The following is a 25,575-nucleotide window of genomic DNA, read 5'->3' as shown; positions in this document are numbered from 1 at the left end:
TCTCCAGCCCAGGGTCTTGTGTCATCTCGCCTTGCGTAAGGGCCAGTCGGTGCTGTGGGTTGCTGGACACTTCTTGGGACATGCTGCAACCCTGTTCGTTAGACCTTGGCATGCAATCTGCTTTCGTAACACAAAGGAGCTCTGTATTCCTCCCTCCAAGTGAATCATTGCTCTCAATTGAAAATAACTGGGAAGGTGCCATGTGGAATGACATCTCCGTCCAACTGGCAATCCCATGAATGACAAGCTTCCGTTGTGACTTTGTTGTGTTAAGCGTTTGCTGTATGTAACCCTTTATTAGTTCTCAAAGTATTGATGGTGCCATCTTCATATACTTTTTCGGCCTTGTTGCAGATTCATCAAGCATATTTAGATATGTGTATATATATTAAAAAACAAACTCATGCATAATGTATATTTGCTGAGTGGTTACATGAATATATCTTTTATCCCCATGCCTCATCATATTCCATTGCTCATTCCTGCTTCAATTTCCCTCCCTAGTGAGGGCAATTGTACAAAGTATTTGCAGACCTGTCTCTGAGGGGATGGCTTGGCAGCCAACGCTATTCTGCTGTGGTGGGCAGGAGCAGGGCACTCAGGACAGCTTTTTATTTCCTCCACCACCCCAAAACTGAGCATGTGTTAAAGAGCAACAGTACAGAGATGTAGTTAATTGCTGCCTTAACAAAGCTCTGTAAGAAGCCCAACCACCAGATGCAGCTGGTTCCAGCCTATCGCCTACTGCAGCTCTGAAGCCAGGACGGCCCATCAGACATAAAAAAAAAAACTGGGCCAAGGCCCTTTCTCTTTTTCTGGCTGTAGCTGTAGGCTCAGCATGCCACCAGGACAAGTGACAGTCCTTGCCTGTCTGGAGGGGACTACGCTGTATGCCTGAGTTTTGGGTTGCCTCTTCCAGTGTTTGGAAGAGTACTCATGGTCCTCCCAGCTACCAAGGGTTGAGGATTTCAGCAGTGGAGGTTGGCAGCTGGGTCCTGAAGATGCCAGGTATGATCCAACCACTGCATAAATGGGGGAAGAGAGCCACTGCCTGTTTGCAAGAAGCAGAGGAGCCATAGACTGACCCAGCAGGTTGACTGGGAGTTTGCTGAGAGACAGATGTCTCTTGCAGGGACTAAACTGACACAAGGTTGGGAGCTGTGGAGGGTCCAGGAGGCGGCTACCAGCTGTTGCTCTGCCAAGGTACTATCCTGCTTAAGAAAGCGGCTTGCCAATACCTGCTGCTGTGTGCAAGGGGATGGAGGCGACACAGCTGAAACAAGAGCACTTGTCAATACATGCCAGGAGCAGGACTCAACTGGCCACATGCAGATTTTTGCAATGATGAAGCAGCTGGGCTGAGCTCTTCACCTGTTTCTTCCACAGCAGACAGAGCACAAGTCACATCATCCTCATGGTGATGTCCAAAACAGGCCTTGCAAATCCCACTTTAAAAATTCCTGTTCCTCTGCCATGGCCTGTACAGGGAACATTGTCATCTAATGTTATGTGCTGATGAACCTACTCCAGATGACAGTGGCTTCTCTGTATAGTCTTTCCATCTGTTTGTCAATCCCTCACAAAACAAGAAAACTGCTAATTCCATAGCCCACTTCTAAGCAAATGTTATTTCTACGTACTGTGATTACAAGAAGGACACTGAAAGTTGCTCACCTCACATAATATTTTGGACTCATGCAAACCAGCACTAAACCAGCTTGTTCCTGAGGCCATGATGGCAAAACGGCACAGAGTAACTGCTCAGAGATGAATTTTGTCTTTAAGCAGCAAAGGTATTTATTTTGTGCAACACTGGGGAGCTAGCCAATTCGCACCGGATCAACTAGCTCCAAAGTTTTCAGTGGAAAGTTAGGTGATTTATACAGTTTTCATGAGAGGTTACAACATCTTTACATACATATTCATTTGATTTTGACACCCAGTCATTCCATTCATCATAGGTGGGATCTAGGTGGAATAGACCTTTCAGTTTTCTTTGTTCAGTGATTTCCTGACTTATGGTCTCCTTATCTTCTTCAGATGCCCACCTTATCTTTTCTAATTATTCAGAATACATTCCTTTACTTTAACATCCTCAGTGGTACATTTATTTACTTTAACATCCTCAGTGGAACCTTTTCTTATTCAAAGTACATTCTTTTCTCAACACAAACAGAACATCACCCAGAGCATTGTACCAAACTCGTCCTGACTAATTTTTTTTTTTTTTTTTTTTTTTTTTTGGACCTTGTTCTATTTCACCCAGGCATCTCAGTCTTACCCCTGGGTAGTTGCATCCAAGGTATTCATGGAGACCGGTCCTTCCCCATACACACACAAGCCCTCCCTGGATACTTGTCTGTGCTCATAACTCCACACCCTGGTCCACATCCATCACATCTATGAGGGATATCAGTCCACGCAGAGCAGCTGTGACTGAGCTAAAATACTCTGGAAAAGAGAGACCCAGACAGTGCTGCCAGCACTGCTGTGCCTCCAGTGAGGTGCTGCGAGGGTCTGTCTTCTCCAGTGAAGCTTCACGGGAAAAGAGGGCCGCTGGGGCACTGGAGTGAGCAGATCTCCTATTCTTCATGCCTGTGTGCCATGAAACAATGTCCTCTCTCAGACCCGGGCAGAGAGATAGAAGCAGTGCTAAAAGTGACAGCAGTGCCATTGGGGGATGTAGTAGAGTCCTAGCGGTGCAAAATATTTTAATGCTTGACCTTTTATGAAAATAGCCACAATTCTTAGCCCTTTTAATATGGTCGTTTAAAAAAAAAAAAGAAAAAGAAAAAAAACCCAGGGTTCTTAAAGGTCTTTGAAAGCTCTTCTTTGGATTTAATAAGCTGGACAACATGGTCGCCCCATCAACTAGGCTGAAGAGCACCCTGGGCACTGTGATCTTCCATGACCAGCTGTTCTACCTAGGGTTTGATGTGTAACTGAAATGACCTTAAGCTGCTGCATACCCTTGCATCTGGCCATGGCATGGACAGTCCCACTCCACCAGTTCCAATGCTATCCATCTAGTATTTTCTTTCCATCCTTGGCAGCATCTCTACCTCCTGGGAAGAGCTGTGAGAAGAATTCAAACATACCCAGAGAGCTGGGGAGATGGAATTGGGGTAAGAAGCACAGAGGAGGCACGCAGCATGGATCCTAGAGGGTGAGGTTTCATCCCGTGTTTCACTCTAAGCTGTCTCTTGAAGCCATTCCCCAGCAATAAATGCAAGGGCAGCTATTTGTGGTGGTGAGCATGATGATGCAGTATTCTGCATGATGCTGGCTACAGACACTGGATCACCTCCAGCACTGGATCTAAAATAGCAAGGGCTGAATTCTCTCTGCAAAGTCCTCAGTCCTCAAGCAAAACATCTTGCGCTGTTCCAGTTTGTCAAAGAAATGCTCACCTACTGCAGATTGTGCAAAACTTCTTAGGACATAAACTGTAAATTGCTGGTTTGGTGCCACTTGGCAACTTCCTCAGGTCTCCATCCAGGAGAGTCCCTGTGAGGTGGCCGTTGGCCCAGTTTCCTGCCCTTCACAAGGCTGTGGTTTCACTGGTGGCAGTCACTTGCAGAAACATCTGCTTTGAAGGGAGGCCAGCTGCTCTGCAGAAAAGTGGCAAGCTCGGGACTTTGAGTCAGTCCTTTGCATGCAGGCGCTGGGGTTGCTTGTTTCCCTTAAAAATCCCACTATTACTGCTCCCACCTTTGCTGGGCATCCATGAGTGCTGCCCTTCACCCACGCCATGAGAGATCTGGGGTCTGTTCCCACTGTATTTCAGAGGTGCATGTATCCCCCTTACCCCCAAAGATGTGCCCCAGGAGCAGCTGGCTTAGCCTGGTCATGTCTGCTATTAAATTCCCTCTGCTTGTGGGCAAGGGTAGCTACATCCAGACTGATGTTTCAGAAAGGTCCTTGGCACGTGCTAAGCCTCGTCGATCTGAGCTCAGGAGGCTCAGGAGAGAGTGTAAGCACAGGACAGTTGGGAACAGCCTGAGGTTGCCCTGCTTTGGAGGCTGAGTTTGGCTATACGTGCATGAACTCTGCCCTGGATATTTACTGACCACAGCCACCCAGTGCTAGTCAAAAGGCTGATTGTCCGCGCAAGGATGCTCCTGACCATGCAAGAGCAGCTGCAGAGACAGGAGCTCACTCAGCAACCTGCACCTTCTGTGTTTTCTATTAGGGTTCAGGGTAGTAGAGGAGAAACCTCTTGCAAGACAAATGATTGAAGTAGCAGGGGTATTAGCCTTTTGTACATGTTGTCTAACTTTCTCAAGCAGTGTCCTAGGTCTAACTTGTATGTCCTGATTTGCTGTTGATAACGAGTTTTACAGGATTACTCCAAATATACATCAGACAAAATAACCAAAGGTAAAACCAGGCTTCAAATTTTAAAATACTCACCTGCCACCTCCTGTTCTGCTTAGGGTGTTCTTCTTAGTTCCTATAATGAAACAGGATGCTTTTCCCAGATCTAAAAGCTCTGGACCAGGAGGTGGGAACCCATAGTTTTCAGATCAGAGTTGTTGTGAAACATCACACTGGAGAAGACTTTTGTGCTCCCTATGGAAATGGTGACTGACCCCAGCTTTGGTCACAACCGAGGATTCCTAGCAGGCATGGGTGGAAAACATGCCAACATTCATTCAATCAGCAACCCAAAAGCAGAAAGTATTTTGGTAAACTACACATTCCCTGTAGGTTTAACCTGATTTCAGAATTCTTGTTCAAATTTCTGAAGGTAAATAAGACTTCTAGAGAAATGAATGACAACACCACACACGGCAGCCATACAACCTCCCCAGATCTTGCTTTTATTGAAAGAAGAATGACAAATCCTTGATGACTGGTACAACAGTTCCCTGAATCCAACAATGTAAAAAGTTGTCATCCCCAGATCCCTGGAGATCCTCTGCAATTAGCCACACTACAGCCTACACAAAGGAAAGAATATTTCAGTGTTTTCAGGCTTACATTGATGGGGAAAAACCTGCTACACAGGACTTAACTGAAAATTTGGAAAGTCATCTTTGCCTCAATCAAATCCTAAACTTACCATCTACAGCAAGAATGCCCGAAACGACATCCCCCCAGGTAAGCATTGCCACGAGGGCAGGTCCCAGAGTAGCAGAAAGTCCCACGATATCCACATCGCATAATAGGTCTTGGAGGTGTTGCAAGGCCTGCACCATAAAAAAAAAAAAAAAAAAAAAAATAAATGCAAGAAACACTGTTTCTGGCAGGGTTTTGCATTTTGTTAAATTCCTGTGAGCTGACACCATGCTACATGGGTGCCCAAAGTCATGAGAGTCCTAATGCAACCTTCAGAGGAGGAGGTTATGGGCAGAACAATGCAGCAAATGCTTTAACCCCTTCTTCAGATGCAAGAACTGTGTCTCCAAGCTGCTGACTCCTTTCGGGACTCAGATTTCAGGGACACCAGAGACCTAATAGAAAACAGCGAGTGGACACTTACCAGCTCCTAAAGTCTTGTAGGTCACAACTAGGGAGAGATGCACCAGCTCAGCTGGGAGGCTGACACTTCTAGGGGCAGAAAGATGAGGATTTCTGTGCATCTGGATTTCCATAGATTTGGCTAATTTACCTCCCTGTATATTTCACCCATGTCTCAAAACAGGTCTTGGTGTCTAGCAGTCCATATAGATGGTCCCCGTACACGGATAAACTATAAAATGCATGCAAAACAACTGCTTCCATGCTAGTAAACACAACACATCAGTCATTGCCCTCTGGGTCTGAAGCACATCACTCTTATCTACATGGCTAAACTTTCTTCCCCATTAAAATCGAATATCCATGTTCAAACTGCCTTTTGGGAATGGCTGGATATCCGTGTTCAAACTGCCTTTTGGGAATGGCCAACAGCCTGTGTTACTCCCAGAACAGGCTTTATCCATGAAAATGCTAGTTGCCAGGGGTCAAAATGACCCTAGGGAGCAGACTAGCAATTCAGCAGCAAGTTTCCTGGCCCTGTTTGGTTGATTGATAGAGATGTAGCCTGGCAGGCTGGTGCCTTCTGGATGCACCTGATTGCACATGAACCAATTAATTCCAGTTAATTCACAGCTCATCCGTGCAATCACACTAAGTCCAGCATAACAAGAAATTGGAGATCTTGTTGCAGCAAACGGACTGTGAATATTATGTGTGTACAGTAGATCCAGCGCATCCCTGGTGTGTTGGATTCACAGCACGAGTGGTGTGGTGCATGTACACACAGCAGTACCCAGAAAATCCCAGGCAGCAGTAAAGAAGTGCTGGGAAGACTGAATAAAACACTCCTGGTCCCACACTATCTTTCGGGGGGACACTGCAGAGATGATTGTCAGCAGTTTCAGCTCTCAGAAACACTTTCTTCTAGATAAATTCCTTGCTTTTGTATACCCAGAAGATGGGTCCTACTGAAAACAGCCCAAACATCCACTGTGTGTACCTGTGTGTTAAATAAGGAGATAAAACAGACCTAAGGAACACTTTGCTTAGTGTCCTGCCTATGAGAACTGCCATAAGCAGAGACCCAGGTAAGAATAATATCAGGCAAGCATATATGACACACCTCCCATATTCCTGGTCTTCTGCAATCCGTCACAGTCTTTTCCCATCCTTACCCCCCGCGAGGGCACTTTCCATCCTGTTCCCACTGAGATCGACCCCAAGCCTCCACTGGCACTTGTTCATGCACACAGTGCCCTGCACTGTAATTCTGCCATTTTCAGGGGTGGTGTTTAAACAATAGTCCCTTTTTGTGGACAATAAGGTGGGGTTTGGGTTCCAGGTGCCTCTGCATCCCCTCAGCAGGTGCAGCCTTACACCACCACTGATGGCTGCACAGGCTCCTCCACCGAGCAGAACCTACCAGTAGCATTTCAATCTTAACTCACAATCTTCTGCCTCCCCACACCGCATACAAGGCCCTGAAGCAAAGGATATTTGCAGAGCATGGGATGAGATGACTATTTTTTCCTGTGTGGCTTAAGAATATTTGATTATGATTGTTGTAGGGTGACCCAGAGACAAGGTGATTTAAGTATAAGAGTCTGCAAGCTTTAATGGGGAAAATTCTGGCACTGAGTAGTAATTTTGGGGTTGTCCCTAGTGCTTTCAACTTGGACTTTGCTACTCAAAAGAGCAGCAAAGGTGCTGAATTGATGGTTGGAGCGTTTGCCTCCTAATTTCACATATCATCTGTAATCTGCCAGCAAGTTTTGACAATGTGTGTGAAGATCTTTTGTAGGAGGCAGCTTGGTCACTTCCCAAAGGGGGTGGAAGACCTCTGTAAGACACCAGTATCTCCTTCATTTACACCTTACCTGCAGCTCCACGGCATACCACTAAGAGGAGAGCAAAGAGAATGGAAAGGATTTTCATGGCAAGGGCGGACTGGGGACTCCCGTCACTACAGAGAAAGGAGACCAAGACATTAGTAAGAGGGCTGTCCCTCCCAATCACAGTGGGCTAAGAACCGACACACAGAAATGTTCTTCAAGACCAAGCATTATCTAGTAAAGGTACTGAACGCTTTCCTTATAATAATGTCTGTTGTCTTAAGGGTTCCCTGGAGCATATATAGGATTGTTGCACAGGAAGAAACTTCCATGCAGAAATTTTAAATCCCCTTTTAATGAATGTATTAATTAACCAGGTATCTATCCTAGATTTCTTGACACTTTGCAATACATTGCAATAAATTTGATTTTCCTTATGGAAGTTAAAGCTGTTAATGCAGAAAGAATTTTTTTTTTTGCTGTATTTATACAAAACAACCCTATGCATGTTCTCAAGCTTTTCTAATTAAAAAAAAATGCAGAAGTTCCTTCACCGTTAAGTTAAAATTCAGCTTCTCCCTGTTCTTGATTAAAGGCTGTTGTTTTTCCTTCACCTGAAGAATTACATGATTTCTAGGATAAATTTCTGGGTGTTTGCATTTCCCCTCAGCTATCTTCCTGCAGCCAACAAAAACTTTTGCCCCTTATTGATACTTGAAATCTCCAGAATTGACTCTTGATAGACTGGAGTAATGGCACAATTAAGGCTATAACAATGAAATGCAGCTATACATGAAAGATAAAAAGTCTCCAGCCATTTAAGAAAGACAGAACTTTTTAAGAGAGGCTGAATAATGAGAAGGTTTTGGTAATTACCAGGTAAGAGATGGTTCTAGGTTGGAACAGTCCTTGGATCAGTGTTGGCCACCTACGTTCATTAAGATGAAGGAGCAGAGCTTGACTTTGTGCTGTTTCTGGAGGGTGGAGAAGGATATTTGATCTCTGCAGCCTTCTGGTGGCCAATTAGACAGTCCCCACGTCTTTGGGGAACATCAGGGAGGTCCAATGAACCCTCTCCTTTACTGTCCTCCTATGAGGAACCAAGGCATCCCTTTCAAAATATTGCAGCATCGCCTCGGAAAATGTAGAGCTGCATGCAAACCACCCTGGGCCACCTCCATTTGTGCAATGCGTTTGGCCACAGGAGCTCGCTCAAGATTTCTGTGCCACGTATCATCTGCTTGGCACTCTCCAGCGCTATAAGAACAGCTATACAGGCTGACGTGCCCCTGGATGGTCATTCTGTACAGCTCATTTGGAAGCTGATGTTGTGTGATGGGATCCCTCAGGGAAATTGTACATAGTGGAGTCTGGTAGGATTTACCCGGCAGATGTCCACAGAGCAGGTATCTTTCAAAGGCTTGCCCCTCGTTCATAACTTTTGGTCCCTGTGGCATGGAAGAAAATCATAAACCTGAAGCTATATTGCAACTGCACAGTTCGGGTAGGTTCATGGCCAGCACGAGTGGCACCAGTGGTGGTTGTGCAATTTCACTGCTCTTTCAGCACAGAAGTAGTTGCTACTTGACGGTTCCATCCCTGCAAGGCAGCTAACCTGCACCAGGTTTATCTCCAGGCCAAAAAGCAGAGTCTGGCCATGCCCATACTATTAAACTCAGCCTCCAGCACATATTGGCTTCGCCTAAATTGCCTGCTGGGGATGGTCCCTGATCTCGGCTGGCTTTTAGACTGCATCTGGAAATCTCAGGGAGAGCACAAGAGCTGAGCTTGTGCAGGGGGCAGCTCTGAGAATTGCACAGTAGAAAGGTTTGTGCTCCAGTGCCCATGTCCTGCCCTGTTTGATTCACTGGCACAGGTGTACCGGGGTTATTTTCATAGAATCGTAGAGCCCATGGCTGAATTATAGAAAGGTGTTGGACTTAAGTTTGCCTTTGCTCTTGTAACTTGAAAAGAAAAGAGAGAGAAAAAAAGGTAGATTTTAGTATCATGTCAACCAGTTGTTTGAGGGATACATAATGATTTCTCATTCTAGGTATTAATTTTGCCTTCTGCAGCAATGTGCTTCAGATTTTGATGAGGACAATTATGTGTATATGAGTGTTGTTAATGAACTAGCCAGTTATTTCATTTATCAAATAAATCTCAGCATTGATTTCTCCTGAAATGCCCACAGCCCTCTAGCAGGGAAGCACTGCCTCCCTCTGTTCCTTACAAAGTGAAAAATATGTCAAAAAGAAAAAGAATCATCAGCTGGAATTAGGTTAAAAACCACTGCATTAAAAGGAAGTCAGTACATTTTTGGAAGTTCAGAAAGAGGACTAATGATCTGCCATTAATATTACATCATTTCTGCTATTGGAAGGGAAAATTTGGACAGTTCTCTTTATTTTGATAAAGAACATGGAAATGATCTGCAGTAGGGAATGGTAGGAAAAAAGTGAGAAAGTAAACCAGAAATCTAAGAATTCTTATTAAAAAAGAAAAAAGGAAAAGGTGAGGTTGGCTGGTTTTTTTTTAACTTTTGCACCAAAACATTTTCAGTTCTAATTACCTGAACCATTCGTCAGACATTTTAAGTCACATCTATTTATGGAGATTATTACTTTAACCACGTCAATGATGTGATGCTTTAAATCTTCTTTTTCATTTTCCTGCGTGCCAGTTTCCCTGGTACTTCCCTCTCTGGTTTGAGCCCTGCTCAGCTGGAACAAGAAATCGATGCTGGGTGAAGTTGTCAGACATGGGAAGGAGTTTGCATTTATTCTTCTGTAGCTTCTGCTACAGGTGGTGCAAGTTCTCAAGGAGATATTGGACGAAGAGTTGCCACCTTCCATATTTCCAGGACTAGGCCCAAGGGATGTCATGTGTTGGATGATCCCAATGCCATGTGCCTGGAAAAGCCCCGCAAAGTCACATATGCCAGCTTTCCTCAGTTAATCTGAGGGGTCAGGTAAAGCTGCTTATCATCTGTCCTTGAGGAAGGTGGTGTTCCCAGGCTGAGGCACAGAGGGACAAAAGATAGAAAAGGCAGGTTTTAGGTGCCTTGTGGGACCCCAAAGTGTGTGTCTGATGTGGTGGTGCAAACGTACTTTCCAGGTTCTGTGATGCCCATAGGTGGAGGTTGGCCACCAGTTGAGAGGCAGGTATATAGGCTGTGCAGTCTTCCCTTATAGGAGATGAAAAGTCCATCCCTGCTGCCTTACAGCACAGCCTCCTGGCCCTCTGTGATATTGCCAGAGTCGAGGAGAAAGCAAGCTCTGCCTCAGCAAGACTGGGGCAGATTTTCCAGTGTGCCTCTCAGGCAGAAAAGTGGGGAAAGTCTCCTGCCTGGAGCTGCTGGTGCCCAGCAGGCTCAGACCCAGGGGCATTTTGGCAATGGGCTATTAAGAAGAGGAAGGCTAGAAGATCAGCGTCACTTCCTTTTGCTCAGCCATGGACGGATTCTGATCATCACAATGTCAGAAGTTGGTGCAATGCTTTCAGCAGAGTTTCTTCTGATTTACACCTCTCTGCACAGTGAGGAGCAGAATACTGTCTTAAACTGTAGAAGACATTGCTCTGGTTACGTTTGCGATTTTACCTTGATTTCTCTCCAAATGCAGAGGTTTTTATAGGCCTCGAGGGTAACCTAAGTTGTGGTCAAAGCTTTCTTTGCTTCCTGCCTTGGCCTTGCTGCAGATTCTGCACCTCCAAAAGCATGAAGCAGTATCTTAGGTCTTGCGACTGTGGGGTCTGTCAACACTCAGGTATTGACAAAACAGGGACTTACTTGGAGTAACGAGTCTGCAATGCAAAGCCATCCAGTGAGAGGTGGTCCAGAGAGCAATTGAATTAATTAAATAGTTAATGAATTGAGTGCAGAAGGGGTTTCAGCCTCCTAACAAAAGCCAAAGCCCATGGAGGCTTGCCTCCATGGGCACCCAACTCATAAAAGCCGAGGGATGTGTGAGCAATCTGGCCTAGGTGTTTCCGAGGTTTCTTCATGAGAAAGCTGAAGTCCCCTCTGTCACCTTTGCATGGGCACTGCCATCAAGCAGGCCAGACCACAGGCTCTTCCAGGGGTTGCACATTCCCATTCACAGCTCATAACTGAGCAGAAAAACGGTTTGCAGATTCATTGCTTGCAATTAAACACCACAGTTGGCAGCATATTTCTGCTGACCTGGCTCTAGACACTGAGTACCCTCCCTTGCCTGTCTCTGGCTGCTGTTTTTCCTTCTTTGCAACTCCTTTCCATGCCTTCTCTTTGCTTCTTTTTGCCTTCTCTTTCCATGCCTTCCCTGCAGTTCAGGGAGAGCATGTGAGCCTGGGTGCTGTCTATGGGCCAGTCCTCTCATTTTTCCCCAGCATCTGTAACTGCAAAATTACAGATGTTGCAGGGAACATCCTTGCCACCCTTTCGATCCCCATTTAAGGACCTGCCCTCCATGAAGCACCTGCTCTCCACTTGTCTAACCCTTTTTTGGGCCTGCTGGTGTTGTCCTGTGCCAGCAACGTCTAGAAAGTCACAGCCCATGCTCAGCAATGCTATTTTCATCATAGCCTTTACTACCTTGCCACGTGCAGAAGAGTGTACTGAGCTACAGCATACCACCCCTACGTATCCTCCTACTCCTTTCTCATCAAGCAGTCCCCCAATGGCTTCCTGCTTTCCATGCATTTACAGACATTTCTACTATCAGTTTGGGTACAAAGGGATCTTCACTTTCCTTTTTAGCCCTCTTTCCTACTTGAATCTGACCTGCCACATTTTATGGGAGTTGCTGTTCTCCCCTGTCAGCTGTTTGTTCACCACTGAGCTCTTCCCTGCCAGAGCCTCCCTTGACTTGCCCTTTATGCCCTGCAGACATTTTTCTTAGATCTCTTTGTTTTCTCTCCCAGTCAAAGCAAATATTTTACTGAGGTTTCCAGCACAGCCTTTTTAACAGCTTTCAGGACACCTGCAGGCTTCTTGCTGCTCTGGACTGCTCATTTTGTTGCTTTTCTTTCCTCATTTTTGCTTGTTTGAGATTAGATATTCACATGTTCAATGTATTTGGTCCCACAACACAGTTAAGTCTAATTGTACTGTGGTCACTTCTACCAAGCAGCTCTCACAATTTTTGAATTAGGTCCTTTGCAATCCAGGAAGGCAACTCTTCTTGCGGGTGCTGGGTTCTAAAAATCACCCTTTTATTGCAACAAAAATTTGATCTCTGCACCTCCTAACATCATCCACAGCTCCCCCTCACAACTGCTCTGCTGCATCATCTCAAGTGGGGGAATGATCTCCAAAAGATGTGACTCACACTCTGGCTCCACCAGGGAGGGACTATTGCTTAAAACCTCTAAGGTGTTGTGAAATATTTGCAGCTAGAGTGCGTAGCAAAACACAGGTTGAAACAAGTGCACGCATGTGGCTCAACACGTGGGGGCCAGCTGGGTCCCTGTGATATCATCTGTAGGCAAGCCAGGGCTCCTCTGGCCTTCACTGCCTCCTCTCCTATCCACAGGGGCAGTACTAACCAGGTCATGTCGTTGTGCAGGTGGGTTTGATGCTCCTCATTGTTCCTGCCCACTGAATGAGTAAAGCATGAGTTGTCCAGCTCCCCAGTCTTGTTGGGCTTCACTGAGCCTCAGATTGTCAGCCCCCTTCAGACGATGAAGGCATTTCCAGCTCAGTATATCCCTGACTATTACCTTCTCCATCTTTCCCATGGAGTGAATCTTTCTGACTTCTGTGAAGAAGAGATTTTTCCATGCCTGCCCCATGCCACCCGTGACATGGCTGTTCAGATTTCTGGGATGTGGTGGCCGGCAATCATGCTCTGCACCAAAGGATCTATTGTCCCCAGTTGCTGGTCACAGCTAAGAAGGATTTTGCATGCAATTTTTTAATGATGTCTGCATTTATTTTCAAATGGGTTAAACAAATCAGGATGTCAGAGCACAGCTCCCAAGATCTTTCTCCTCCTCCTGGCTGTGGGTGACCAGGAGGCAATGACCTTGCTGACAGTTCCCCATTCTGTGCCTAAGTTTCTTCATCAGCGCAAGGTGAGCAGCAATTCTTACATACTCTGTAAAGCACTTTTTTCTCCCATAATTTGCAACCATTATATAACCACTGAGCAGTCTCACTTATTATTCCTGAAAGCCAGCCCCATGATATGGAGTCACTGCAACTTTTTGGCATACCACCGAATACTTGATTTTTGCTATTATTATTTCTTCTTCCTGAACTAAAAGGGCTTAAATTAATCCTGGGTGGAAGAGCCTGGCTTAATTATAACAGGAGGTACCTTCTGTTTGGCTGCCTACTACTGATGGGTGGTGCAAGCCCCCGTTCAGGAGTACAAAGGACTTCCAAATCACTGGGTGGAAAGACTGACTAAGACTGGAATAGAAGCTTTAGGTTTGGAGAGTTTGGTTATTATTAATGATTTTTTTTTCTTTGTCAGTGGCAGTAATATCAGCTGCAGTGCATTTGCATGGCTAGCTGTACCTGGAGAAGCTGCTACACCAAAAGCAGCATAGGTGTCTGATGAGATTTTATTTTAAGCCATCTTCCTGAGTGGAACAAATCTCAGCTCCCCTGCCTGTGGAGTTAATCAAAAGCTCCTCTTGGCTTGGACTTGTGTAGGAGATGACCTAGAAAACCTTTCCTAGGTTTTGGGATACCCGCTGATGAGATGCGGCTGGATGTTAGATCCATAGGACCTAGACCCTACACCTCAGAAACCAGAGGGATCAAAACACTCCTCACGAATTAAGTGTTTAAAGTGCTTTGTGTTCATGCTTTATTAGATATTTACACAACTCAAAGCCTGCAAATCACATGTCTTAGTACACAGCAAATATGTTAAAGGAGAGGAAAAGAGCACAGTTTGCTTCAATACTGAAAGGCTGAGATATTTTGCAGAGCCTGCAAGACAGCAGCAGAACATCCCCGAAGGCTTCACTTTCCAGCCCTTGCTGTATGATGATAGAGGTCAAATGAGAGCTGACCAGACTTCCCCTCCAGGATAGGTCTCAATCAACCAGATGTCCTCCGAGAAGCTGGACAGATGACAGCCAGGACAGCATCTTCTGAGAATACAGGATCGGAAAGGTGGAAGATAAAAGATCTTTTCTTGAGATGATTATAAGGGGGCATGGTGCAATGTGTAGTCTTAGGCAGGCAGGTTCAATGCCAAGTATCACATCAGCTGCATACGTTATCACAAGTTCATTCTTCATTTACAGAATCGATCCCTGTTTCCTAAGTACAAAAATGTCCACTGGTTGTAGTTACACTTACCTGTACCAGCCTGGGACACTGTGGGGAGAAGAAGAATCATCAGCAGCAAGAGCATGTTCATGGCTGAATCTCCACCACAAAGCTGCTGAGACCAAGAGACACTGCAAGAGGGAGGAATTAACCTGTAATAAGGCTTTCATGAATGCGATCTCCAGGGATTTAGCAATTGCATTTGGATCCAAACAATATATTTAAAGGATGCACATTGTAACCTCCAATGACAAACTCTTGTGTGGATAGATATCATGACATGTCCCCACCCCAAAAGGAACTACTCCCATAACACTAACACCTGCTGGCTTCCATACCCTGATCCAAAGCACCATCTCTTCCATGAGTGGCACAGACAGGTGGATATTTCAGCAACTACTCAGCCACAGCAACCACCATGTGCACGTCCCAGTTCACTTCAGGGTGTTTGCACATTCAGATCTCATTAAGATGTATCTTGGCCTCCAGAAACCCAGATTTTGCACAGAAAGGAATATTTGTTCCCATTTTAGACCCCCAAAAAGGGTTGCCCAAAGCCACGCAGAGACTGAATCCAGAATCAGCCCCACCAAGACATTAAACCTCTCTGTGTGCAGCTCCAGCAGCACAGCTAACAGGTCTCTGCAACCACTTGTGCTTCCACTTCAAGAGGGAGTTACAATACGAGAACGTGCAGTGTAGCGTATGAAGAGGCAGACCCCAGGTCAGTGAGAAAGAGAGATCCCCCCTTACATACGTAAGTACCAGTTATATACAATTGCTCATCCACTCAAGTTCTGCCCTGGAACACACCTACATACAGCAAAGCACCCTTGCAGCCAGGTCTCACTCCACCGAGCTGTTTACTCCCTCCACACACATCTGAGGAGGTCTCTTCCCCAATACTTAAGCTGTGGGAGGCTTTGGGCAGCCCCTCATTGCAGACAGGTGAGCTCAGAGAGCCAGATTTAGTGCTAGTGGCTTCCTCGCTACATTTTAAGGCATAATCACTCTGCAGCCTGGCACCCAGGCAGTGAACAAAGCCTTTGCTTTTATCTCCACATCCAGGGCTAGGGAGCAAGCAGGAAAAGCCTGCACAGATTTCAGAAAGAGCCCTCACAAGCCCTGACAACGCAGCAGGGACCCTCAAAAAAATCGCTTGAAGGTTGTCTAAGGAGGAGCTGGAGGACCTTCATTTGCTAAGCTTGCTAAATAAAATCTGGAGAGGTGACTTCACCATCCTCTGGGTGTAGCTTTGTTGGAGACCTGAGGAGTTTTTTAAGAAGAGAGGCTCCCAGGCACTGAAATGCAGCAGAAAAAAGCACAGCCAAATCGGCGGCTGGAGGGCAGCCAGAGCAACTGGGAGCTGGCAGTGAGACTGGGGAGAGTGGCGAGCCCTGGGAATATCTTCTGGAAGGCTTTCTGGCTTTCTTCTCTGCTTGACATTGCCTCGGGGTGCAATGGCACGTGTCCTGTGGCATGGGAGTTTATTCCTGGCTTGGAGCAAAGCCTTTGGGCAGGAGAAGGGACCGATTTTGTCATCAGTCACTTTAAGAGGCACCTTAGTGTGGCTCCTTCCTGGGAATGATGATGATGGAGGGCAGGGGGGACAAGATGGTGAGGTTCACACATCTTCTGTGGGTGACAAGAAGGGTCACACCACATTGCACCTGCATGAACCCTTGCAACTTCCTCACCGCTGGGTTTGCAAACAACGGTGTTTCTTCAACAGCCTGCCCTCAGCTTTGAGAGAGGCTTTGGTGCCCATTGGAGGCTTGGTTGTGCTTTGCAGGCAAAAGCTGGGATTTCTAGGGATGGGCCATTTGGCAGCCGTGGTATTTTTTACAACATAAAGCCTGGAGGACAAGGCTTGGAGACAACCAAGACTGAGCTTCGCTTGGCTCCAGAGCCATATTTACACCTCTGACTTTATTCAAATGCTTTGCTGGAGCTGGGCCCAACACTCAATGTGGTTAGTTAATGAAACACTTGGCTGAATACGGACGTGGCAGTGGGACAAGAGGAAAAGCAGGCTATCCCTTCCACCCGTGACATTTTAACCCACTGGCCACCAAATCCAGACTCTGGAGTCGAGACTGCAAAGATGCAAAGTCCTTACATGCTTGGTAAAAAACAGTGTTGGAGACTGAGCAGAGACCTTGGTGCTGCTCCCTGAAGGAGGGACAATCAGGCCATGACATCCCCAAGCGGTTTGGCTTCCCAGCCAGCAGCACATACACAGTCCTGAGCGCACACAGGCTATTTCGTTCATCATTCATATGCAAATATCAGAGGGGTGTTACAGAGCATGGCAGGGACAGGCAGTGTACAGGGGACCTGTAGAGAACCTTGGAAACTGAGCTTTTGTATTTCAAAATGTCCCTGCTTCGGGAATCAGCTGAATGGATGAGAAATGTTGCTCCTGTTAAGCATCAGAGTCCAGGCTTTGTTCCCAGGTTTGCCAAGAAACTCTCTAAAATGTGAAAAAACCACAGTAAATGCATGAAAGCCCCCAAACACACGTGCATCCCGACAGCCCAGCTGATGTGTAAAGCATTAGGAGCTTCCTGCACGGATTTGCCAAAGCAATGGCAAAACTTCAGGTGATACTTGGACATCATTAAAAACACCTTTGTGGCCTTTCCTGTAGTGACTTGCTGAGGATTTATTTTCTAAGAAGCACGTGCTTCTCAGGGGATGAAGTCTGCGGGGCTGGAGATGGGGAAAAAAGCAGCTAGGACAGGTCTCTGCACACAGGGCACCTGCAGCCACCAGCGGCTGGGATCACATTGCACAAAGGTTTCATCTCTTGGGTGGGGGGAAAACCCAACCGAATTAATTTATGGCTCCGTGCACATCATGTCCTGGCTGCCACCTAGCGCTTACCCCCACGGCAGATGCACTTGCTTGGGCATCGCACAAGGGGGGCATCGGGGTGGGCTTGCGCAAGCGCACAACAGCCTGGGGGACATCGGGGTGGGCTTCTGCGTGTGCACAAGAGCTCAGGGACATCAGGACAGGCTTGTGCAAGCACAAAACAGCCTGGGGGATGTCGGGGTGTGCTTGTGCAAGTGCACAACAGCCTGAAGGACATCAGGGTGGGCTTGTGCGAGTGCACAGGAACCCAGGGACATCGCGACAGGCTTGTGCGAGGGCACAGCAGCCTGGGGGATGTCGTGGTGGGCTTGCGCAAGCAGACAATAACTTGGGGGAGACTGGGAGGGGCTTGTGTGCAAATGCATAATAACCCCAGGGGTCTCGGGCCCTGCCACCACAGCCGGCCTCTGTCGCCGCAAGACCCCGAGGAGCCCGCGTGACGCAAGCAACGTGACGTAACGCTGCCCGGCGGGAAGGCGGCGCGGCGGGGGCGGGGGCAGCGCGGGAGGTGCCCGGTGGGGCTGTACGGGGGCGGGCGGGGAGGGACCGGCTCGGCGGCTCCTTCCTCCTCCCCACCCTCCTCCTCCTCCTGCCTCCCTCCTCCTCCTCCTCCTCCTCCTCCTCCTCCTCCCCCGGCGTGGTGCCGGTGCCGCCGCGCAAAGGGCGCGCAGGATGCGCGGGGCCTTCCCGGGGCTCTGCTTGGCGCTGCTGGCGGCGGAGCGCGGAGCGCGTGAGCGAGCGCGCAGGATGCGCGGGGGGGGGGGGGGGGGGGGGGGAGGCGCTGCGCGGGGCTGCGCACAGGCGGAGCGGGGGTGCGGCGCGGGGGCAGCTGGCAGCCCCCCCCTGCGGCCACCTCGGGGTCCTGGGTCGCCCTCGGAGAGGGAAGGGTGGCCGGCGCTGCGCCCCCGCGGAGCTGAAGGTGCGCAGTTTTGGACTCGTGGGCGGCAGCGCCCGGGCGCGGGCTTTCTGCATCCATGCACACCCCAGCCATTTTCTTCTTATTGATTTTTTTTTCCTTTTTTTTTTCTTTCCTTTTTTTTCCTTTTTTCCTTTTTTTCCTTTTTTCCCTTTTTCCCCTTTTTTTTGCTTTTTTCCCTTTTTTCCTTTTTCCCCTTTTTTCCTTTTTTCTTTTTTTTTTCTTTTTTTTTTTTTTTACCTTTTCCTTCTTTTTTTTCCTTTTTTCCCCCTTTTTTTTTCTTGTTATTATTTTGGAGCCCTTGTCACAGCTCTTTTTATCAGAGCCCTTCTTTGGGCCGGGCCCTCGGTGGCCATGGCTGTGCCATAGCTGACAAGCCACCGGGAGCTGGCAGCTGGAGATAAGACAGGGAGAAGGGCTGAAAAGGGCTGCGAACCCCCTTGGCGGCTGGGGGATGAATTTGGGGCGGGCTGTGGGTAGCCCCTTTCCCTCTGTGGCAGTGGCATCCCTCAGCGGTGCCTCTCTGCTGCTCTCTAGGGCTCTGCACCATCATCCACTACCTTGTCCATGGGAAGCTGGGCTGGTTCAGGCTGACCGTCGCCTGCATGGTGCCTGGCTACGCGGCTCAGCTCCTCAGCATCCTCTGGTTCAGGGCGGATGGCCACCCACCCGGCCGCTGGCTCCTGGTGCTCCACCTCCTGCAGCTGGGCCTTTGGAAGCGGTGAGAGATGCTCCCCATGGTCCATCCAGCCCCATCCAACCCGGATGCAGTCCAAAACCTGCCAAAACCAGGGTGGACATTCCATCACCGTGACTCTTGCAGGTACTGGGATGTTTTGCGGATGGTGGCAAAGGCGGGTGGCAGTGCCTGTGCTGGGGAGGTGCTGACGCAGCACGGGGATGTGTGTGTGCTGCGGCTCCTGGAAGCCCTGCTGCAGACCCTGCCTCACCTCCTGCTTCAGGCCTACATCATCGTGACGGTCGACGCAGCGGGCTTCATCCCTGGTAAGCGGGGAATCCCAGGAGGATGCTCTGAATTGCAGAGGGGTGATGAGTTTGGGTGGGGGACGTGTGTGCCCACCTGGCAGGGCAGAGGGCAGGCTCTGGATGAAGGAGCACACTGCAGAGGGTCTGGGAAGCCCCAGTGCAAAGCAGCAGGGACAAATGTGGCTTAAAGATCTGCTGTGACTGAATCCAAAGGAGTCCCAGAGCTACCTGTGGCTTCTCCCAGCTGGTACAGTTGGTCCTCTGTAGCGGGGATCCGCACGGCAAGACAGTGCCTTGGCTGGGTTTGAACCCAACAGAATGTTCCTGTTGATGGTCCAGCCCTAACCAGAGTGCAGTGCTGAGCATTTAGGGGTTTGGGGCTTGTTTTCTAGAAAAGCTGAACTTTCAGGTGTGTAAGGGGAGGCTCTGGGGTGTGGAGTCATGGCATGCGGAAGGTCACGCTTGAGTCAGTCAGTCTCTGGTCTGATCGCAGTGACCAGAGATGGACCTGCCCTGCCGCTGAGGAGCTCTGCCCATGGGAGAGAGCGGTCAGAGGATTTAAGCAGGCAGATTTAGCAGGAATTGGTTGAAATAGTCCACTTGGCAGGACAGTGGCATGCCCGGCTGGTATCGGAGTGCCATGCTACCAGCACCTCCTTAACACAGATATGGTCCTACAATGCAGTCGGGCGTCCTTCAGAGCACTTGACTGCCCTGTCCCCCTGCAGGTGTCAGTGCAGGGCTGTCGCTGCTCTCCCTCGCTTGGGCTTTGGTCTCCTACAGCCACTTCACTTGCCTGCTGAAACCTGGCCACCTCTGCCCACCGGCTGCAGCCATCCTTTTCCTACTGCTCTGGAGGACGGGGATGCTGGGGACCAGGGTCCTGGCCCTGGTGCTCTTTGCCAGGCTGTATTCCTTCTGGGTTTTTGCTGTGGCAGGTAAGACCCATCTTCCCTATGTCCCATCCTGCTATCAGCCCCAGAGTTGTTCCTGATACTGGGAGCACTTTGCAGCCTTCCCCAGGAACAGCTTTGCCCTCAGTCCCTTCACTTACAGGTATCCACTGGTTGCTCATGTCCTTCTGGCTGGTGGCCCAGCAGACAGACATCATAGCCCAGCCCTGCCGCTGGAGGCTGTTCAATTGCCTGGTGGGAGCGGTGTACATCTTCTGCTACCTTAATGTCCGGCCCGGTCCCTCCAAGCACAGGGTGGCTGTATTTTATGCAGTAAGTATCCAGGATATTCGATATTCTACATGGATGCAGCTGCTGGGGAGAAGCAATAGCTTCAGACTCTGCTTTCTCATCTCTCACATCACCACTTGAAAAAAGTCCAGCATTTGCTGTGTCCAGACAAAGTCACGTGGTCACCAAGTTGGATGGATGCATCTTCTGCACTGGCTCTGATTTCTAAGCAGTGGTCGTACAATGTCTTCATAATACCAGAGTGGCTGTGCTGCTCTGCCAAGAGTTATTTTTCATGGTAAAAGAAAGTTGAGCCCTTGCAGAAAGTTCACTTCAGCAATCCTTATGTTTTAAGCGCTAAGCTAGGTGCAAAATAAATCAGCAAAATGTAGAAACTGGGTGTTTTCTGTCATCGGAAGCACGTCTGAAGCCATCAGAAGGATAAAAGTGACAACTCTCTTCCCTCTGCTCTGCAGATAATGCTGATGGAAAACACCCTCCTGCTGCTGCTGGCCACCCGGTTCCTGCAGGCAGAGCTGAGGAGCAGCCTGTATGTGACTGGGGCTGTCCTGTCAGGGTCTGTGATAGGTAAGATCTGCTGGTTTCAGAGCCTGGATTACATGTTTCCGGAGTAGCTTGAGTAAATGAGCACCATCGGTTATTTTTAGTTGCATCAGGCTATTTGCTTTATTTCTTCCAACTTCAGCATCAGAGTGTATGTGATAATATGTAAATCCAGCTTGAGTTTCATTTCTTCACCATTTCTTAAAAGCCCATCTCTGAATGGAAGGCTTGCAGAAATGATCTGAGATGTCACCAAATGGCTCAGGTACCGCTGCCAAATACAACATCCGCGATTTTGAAGTGCATCCATGCTTTCTGGGGTCTTGGTGCTTGGTGATCAGCGCGGACAGTGGTGTAACACAGGGGATCGATGGCTGCAGGGAAGCATTTTCATTTGAGCATATCCTGGTGATTTATGAAGGTGGCTTGTGACTGACAAGCCATCACTGGGTACGTTTTGGAAATATGCTGGTGTGGGACCACACAGAACTAAAGAAGCTTTCTTTCACCCTGTTCTTCAAAGAGCAGGGCTGCTTTTATAGACGGTGATGCTTTCTGTGGCCATGTGGAGTATTTTTTGGTATGTGATGGAGAAGGTACTCCATACCTTGCCCATACCCTTACTCTGTGCCCATAAAGCAGGCAGCAGCTGTGACCAGCTGGTGCATTTAATTCCCTAAAGCTTTAATGCACAGCTCAGCTGCAGTAGGAGAGAAGTTGTATGATGCTTGGAAACAGCCCATTGGCACTTCTGTTTGCAAAACTGGCACTAGGCAAGGATGTGAGTTGTTGTTTGCTGGGTGAGGTCCCCACCAGGCTCATGTTTTCCCAGTGGGATGGGGGCAGAGGGAAGCTGTAACACCGACATGCTGGGCTTTGTGCATCTCCCCAGACCAGCTGCACACAGACCAGCCGTGGTCAAGAAAAGGGCACGTTTGGGCTGGAAAAGGAGTAATTCCTCTGGCCTTGAATGAGTTTGGGATAGAAGTAGTCCTATAAACCTGCGGGTGTCTCATTTAATGGCTAGAGGATGGGGATGCTGCGAGATGGGAAGGACTCCTGCAGCACACACCTCCTTCTTGCCTGCGCCCTGCCTGCTGTGCTCAGCGCCTGTCTCGCTGTGCACCTATCAGTCTGCAAATCAATCCAGATGAAATTCGGTCTTGACAGGGTCCTCAGCACTCTCTTTGCTGAAAGCTGTTTGAGTGGGACTCTTGCATCCCTAGCAATGCTTCAGAGGTGTGCTGCTCGGGCAACAGCAGCGTCTCTGCAAAGGGCCTGTTGATCTCGAGGTGGCAGCGAGGTCTGGTCTCTCCCCCACACCTCACTGAAACGCTGCTGGGACTCGTCCCTTGACACCTTTCTGCTCTTTTTCAGGTGCCGCAGCCCTGGTGGTTTATTACAGCCTGCTCCATCCCAAGTCCACAGAAATCTGGCAGGGCTTCCTGGAGACAACCTGCAGTGCTGCAGCTGCCAGTGATGATGAGGTTGCTGGAGATGACTCCCAAGCTGAGCAGAGTTCAGGAATTTCGGGAGATGGAGAGTCCTTGCCAGTGGAAGGGGCCACAGCAGATCTTAAAAATGGGAACAGCTCGTTGCTCCTGCAATTCAGAGGGTGTTTGGAGGACAGCTGGACAAACCACCACCACTGGCTGCTGGTAAAGCTGGCCTTGAAGACAGGAGATATGTCTGTGATCGTCACAGCTTTTGGAGACGGTGGCGTGGAAGAGGCTTACACTGGAGGATGGATGATGCGGAAACCCACCAGTGTTGAGCTTGGGGCAAACCTTTCCCTTCCCACAAGGGAAATCAGTCCTCGGAGTGTTGAATCTGGTCTGACTGATGAGAAATTGAAAGTGGCAGGGAATGAAGTGGGCAGCAAAGCCAGCGCCAGTGCTGCAAGAATGGCACAGGAGGATGGAGCGGGGCAGGAGCCTGTTTTTCCCCCAGCCATATCCTTTCCCAGCAGCTTCTCCTCGGATCCGGCCGAGGCGTCCTCTATGTATTTCAGCGCAAGCGCAGGAGGCGTTGCTTCGCCCCACACGGCGACAGCTACAGCTACGTGCATGGCCCTGATGCAAAGGGACAGCGAAGCCCAGCCTCCCCCAGACTGCCTGGAAGGAGGTGGAGGAGGAGGGCATTTATCCCTTGAGATGGCAAGCATCAGCCCAATCCTGGGTGCATGTGCCCACAAGCATTTGCAGAGCAGCTCGTCCCTTGGTGGCACAGGTGGCTGTGGGGTGGCAAGTGTCCCCAGAGAGAGCTTGGAGCCTGCAGGGTCAGAGGGTGCCCTCATGGGGTGGCATCACATTTGGGACACCCACTCTTGTGGCACGCCTGGGACTGTTGTGAGGAGCAAGCTGAGGCCACCTTGCTTCACCTCCACCCCCAAGGCTGACCCTGGGTGCCCACAGTGAGGACTGGGGAAGCTGGGAGAGGGGACAGACCTGTCTGGGTTGCTGGAGTGACCCTGTAATTTGCTGCACTGTCACCTTGGGTCAGCACTGGGGTGACTGCCTTGTCAATAGGTACGGTAGGAGGTGGTGGGGTGTTAATGCTGGCCATGAAGACTGTCCCTGTGGTGCCCCTGCCACCAGGCACAGGTGGTCCTCCATCACTAGGACATCGCCTTCCTTCCCAGTGCATCTTCTACTTGCAATTTTGGAGAGCTTCAGAGGTCTTAAAAAGCCTTAAGAGTCCAGATTCTGGTATTCATTAAACTTAATTATGTAACAGTCCTGCTAGGCAGCTGAAACATGCTGCCTTTGATGTGTTTGTGACCATGTCTTGAAGCATGTCCACTAATAAGTGCCTGTGCAAGCTGCTGGCCTGTCCCAGCATGGAGCTCTGGCAGCTGCCTCCAGGAGCTGCAATGCTCGCCAAAGCAGGAGACTTCTCAGGACAAACAAGTGCCTAAACCAGAAAAATAGTGAGTTTTACTCTCAGATGCGCTTCCTTCTGGGCAGAATAAGTCCTAAAATAAGGCTTAGCTGTGCTTCATTTGTTTTTGCCCCTTGATGTTCATCTTGAGAGCTTTACCAGCACCATTTTCTGGGGCCACATAGGATCGTAGATCCTCTTCATACTGCAGACCACAACCTCAGGACCCTGAATTGCAGACAAAAGCCATGTCTTGCATGCTTGCCCACTGCCCTGCTTCCTCAAGTGACCTTTTCTGCCCAAGCCTCTTCCTTGCCCCCTTCCACCCAGCTGCAGATAATCGAGATCTGGGTGGATGCTCCCTCCTGAATGTAGCCTCAAGCCAAATCTCAAAGCAGATCTACATGCTCCTGCCACCATAAAATCCCCATCGCAGGCAGGGTTTATTTGTACCGGGAGCTAAAAGCTTCGATACTTTGGTCTCAGAACTAGCTAATGCTTCCAGCCAGGCTGGCTGGACATGGGTTTGTGCCCAGGACGTGGCTTGACTTGTTGATTGAGGGCTGGTGAGCTGGGTTTGCCAGGAACCTCCTGAGCACCAACTGGTGCACATCTGGCCATGTCCTTCAGCTGTTGTCCCGCTGTGGGCAGGACTTTGGTGGTGCCACAGGGCAGGAAAGGCAGCAGGAAGGACAGGCATGTGAGAAAGTATTAAAAAAAAAGCTCCCACATAGCATTCACTGCTCAGGATTGACTCAGGCAGAGGTTTCTTCAAGCTGATCCGGGCACTGAAAACCCAGTTGGTGCTGGATTTGGAGTGCAGGGGAAGCTCCATGTCTCTGTTCAGACCTCAGCGCTGCCGTGCTGTGGCTGCGCTCTGCAGGGAGGAAGCAGTTGCAGTGGCTTTTCCGGAGTCTTCCTCACTATGTGAATCACACAGAAGGCAGCAGAGCTGCTGTGGCATTATGGAAATTTTTATCTGGTTTGGTTTTCTACCTTGGATAATATATAATGATGCTTTAAAAAACAAACTGGCCTTTGTCATGTCTGTATCTCGTGTTGGGGGTGCCCGTCAGTGTGTGGATGTCATCTGGACCTTGCTGTAGGGGATGTTGGACCTTGCTCTCCTGCTGCTTTGCAAGCGAACCGCTGCACAGCTTGCTGGCTGGATGTGACATCCCCTCTCCTCTGCAACTCCATTTTCCCATCTTAGATTTGCTACCCATTCTGATTCTACCCACCCACCCCCATCAAGCTGTTTTTTCCCTTTCTGCAGCTGAGGGGGTGCAAAGAAAGGACACAGACATGAACAAGTGCGGGACTCCATATCCTCTCCTTTCTCTCTTTCCTACACTTCGCTCCTACAGCCCCAGGACGAGTTGCCTGTCTGAATTTTCAGCGGGAGGATGAAGAAGGGACCTGGGCATGCCAATGTGGCACACATAGCAGTGGCTTGGGGCCATTTGGTTGCTGCTGGCAAGCAGCAGCTCTGGAGGAGTGGAGATGGCAAGCTGGGACGTTGGCAACCATGTGGGGTGAGGATGCAGATCTTTACTGGCCAAATTTCTGCGCCAAGCAGCAGATGCTGGGAGGAAGGATTGGTTA

The 25,575-nt window shown here is 49.0% G+C and overlaps 1 protein-coding gene across 3 annotated transcripts; it reads left to right on the top strand.

Annotated features, from left to right (window-relative positions):
- Nucleotides 1–18,000: 18,000 nt before the first annotated feature.
- On the top strand, nucleotides 18,001–24,956 carry XKR5 (XK related 5). 3 transcript variants are annotated; one of them, XM_040598823.1, is made up of 7 exons: nucleotides 18,016–18,169; nucleotides 18,893–19,076; nucleotides 19,179–19,360; nucleotides 20,071–20,280; nucleotides 20,399–20,568; nucleotides 21,003–21,114; nucleotides 22,468–24,956. In XM_040598823.1, exons 1-7 carry the CDS (start codon nucleotides 18,112–18,114, stop codon nucleotides 23,505–23,507), a joined length of 1,956 nt encoding a protein of 651 aa, XP_040454757.1. In that variant the 5' UTR covers nucleotides 18,016–18,111; the 3' UTR covers nucleotides 23,508–24,956. The 3 variants fall into 3 exon arrangements, with proteins under 3 accessions (XP_040454759.1, XP_040454757.1, XP_040454758.1); XM_040598825.1 differs by lacking the exon at nucleotides 18,893–19,076 and having other exon boundaries at nucleotides 18,001–18,169; XM_040598824.1 differs by lacking the exons at nucleotides 18,016–18,169; nucleotides 19,179–19,360 and having other exon boundaries at nucleotides 18,960–19,178.
- The last annotated feature ends 619 nt before the right edge of the window (nucleotides 24,957–25,575 follow it).

Source organism: Falco naumanni, chromosome 6 (assembly GCF_017639655.2).
Source record: "Falco naumanni isolate bFalNau1 chromosome 6, bFalNau1.pat, whole genome shotgun sequence".
NCBI lineage: Eukaryota > Metazoa > Chordata > Aves > Falconiformes > Falconidae > Falco > Falco naumanni.
Note: the sequence above shows the minus strand (reverse complement) of the source record. Positions and strands in the feature narration are given on the sequence as shown.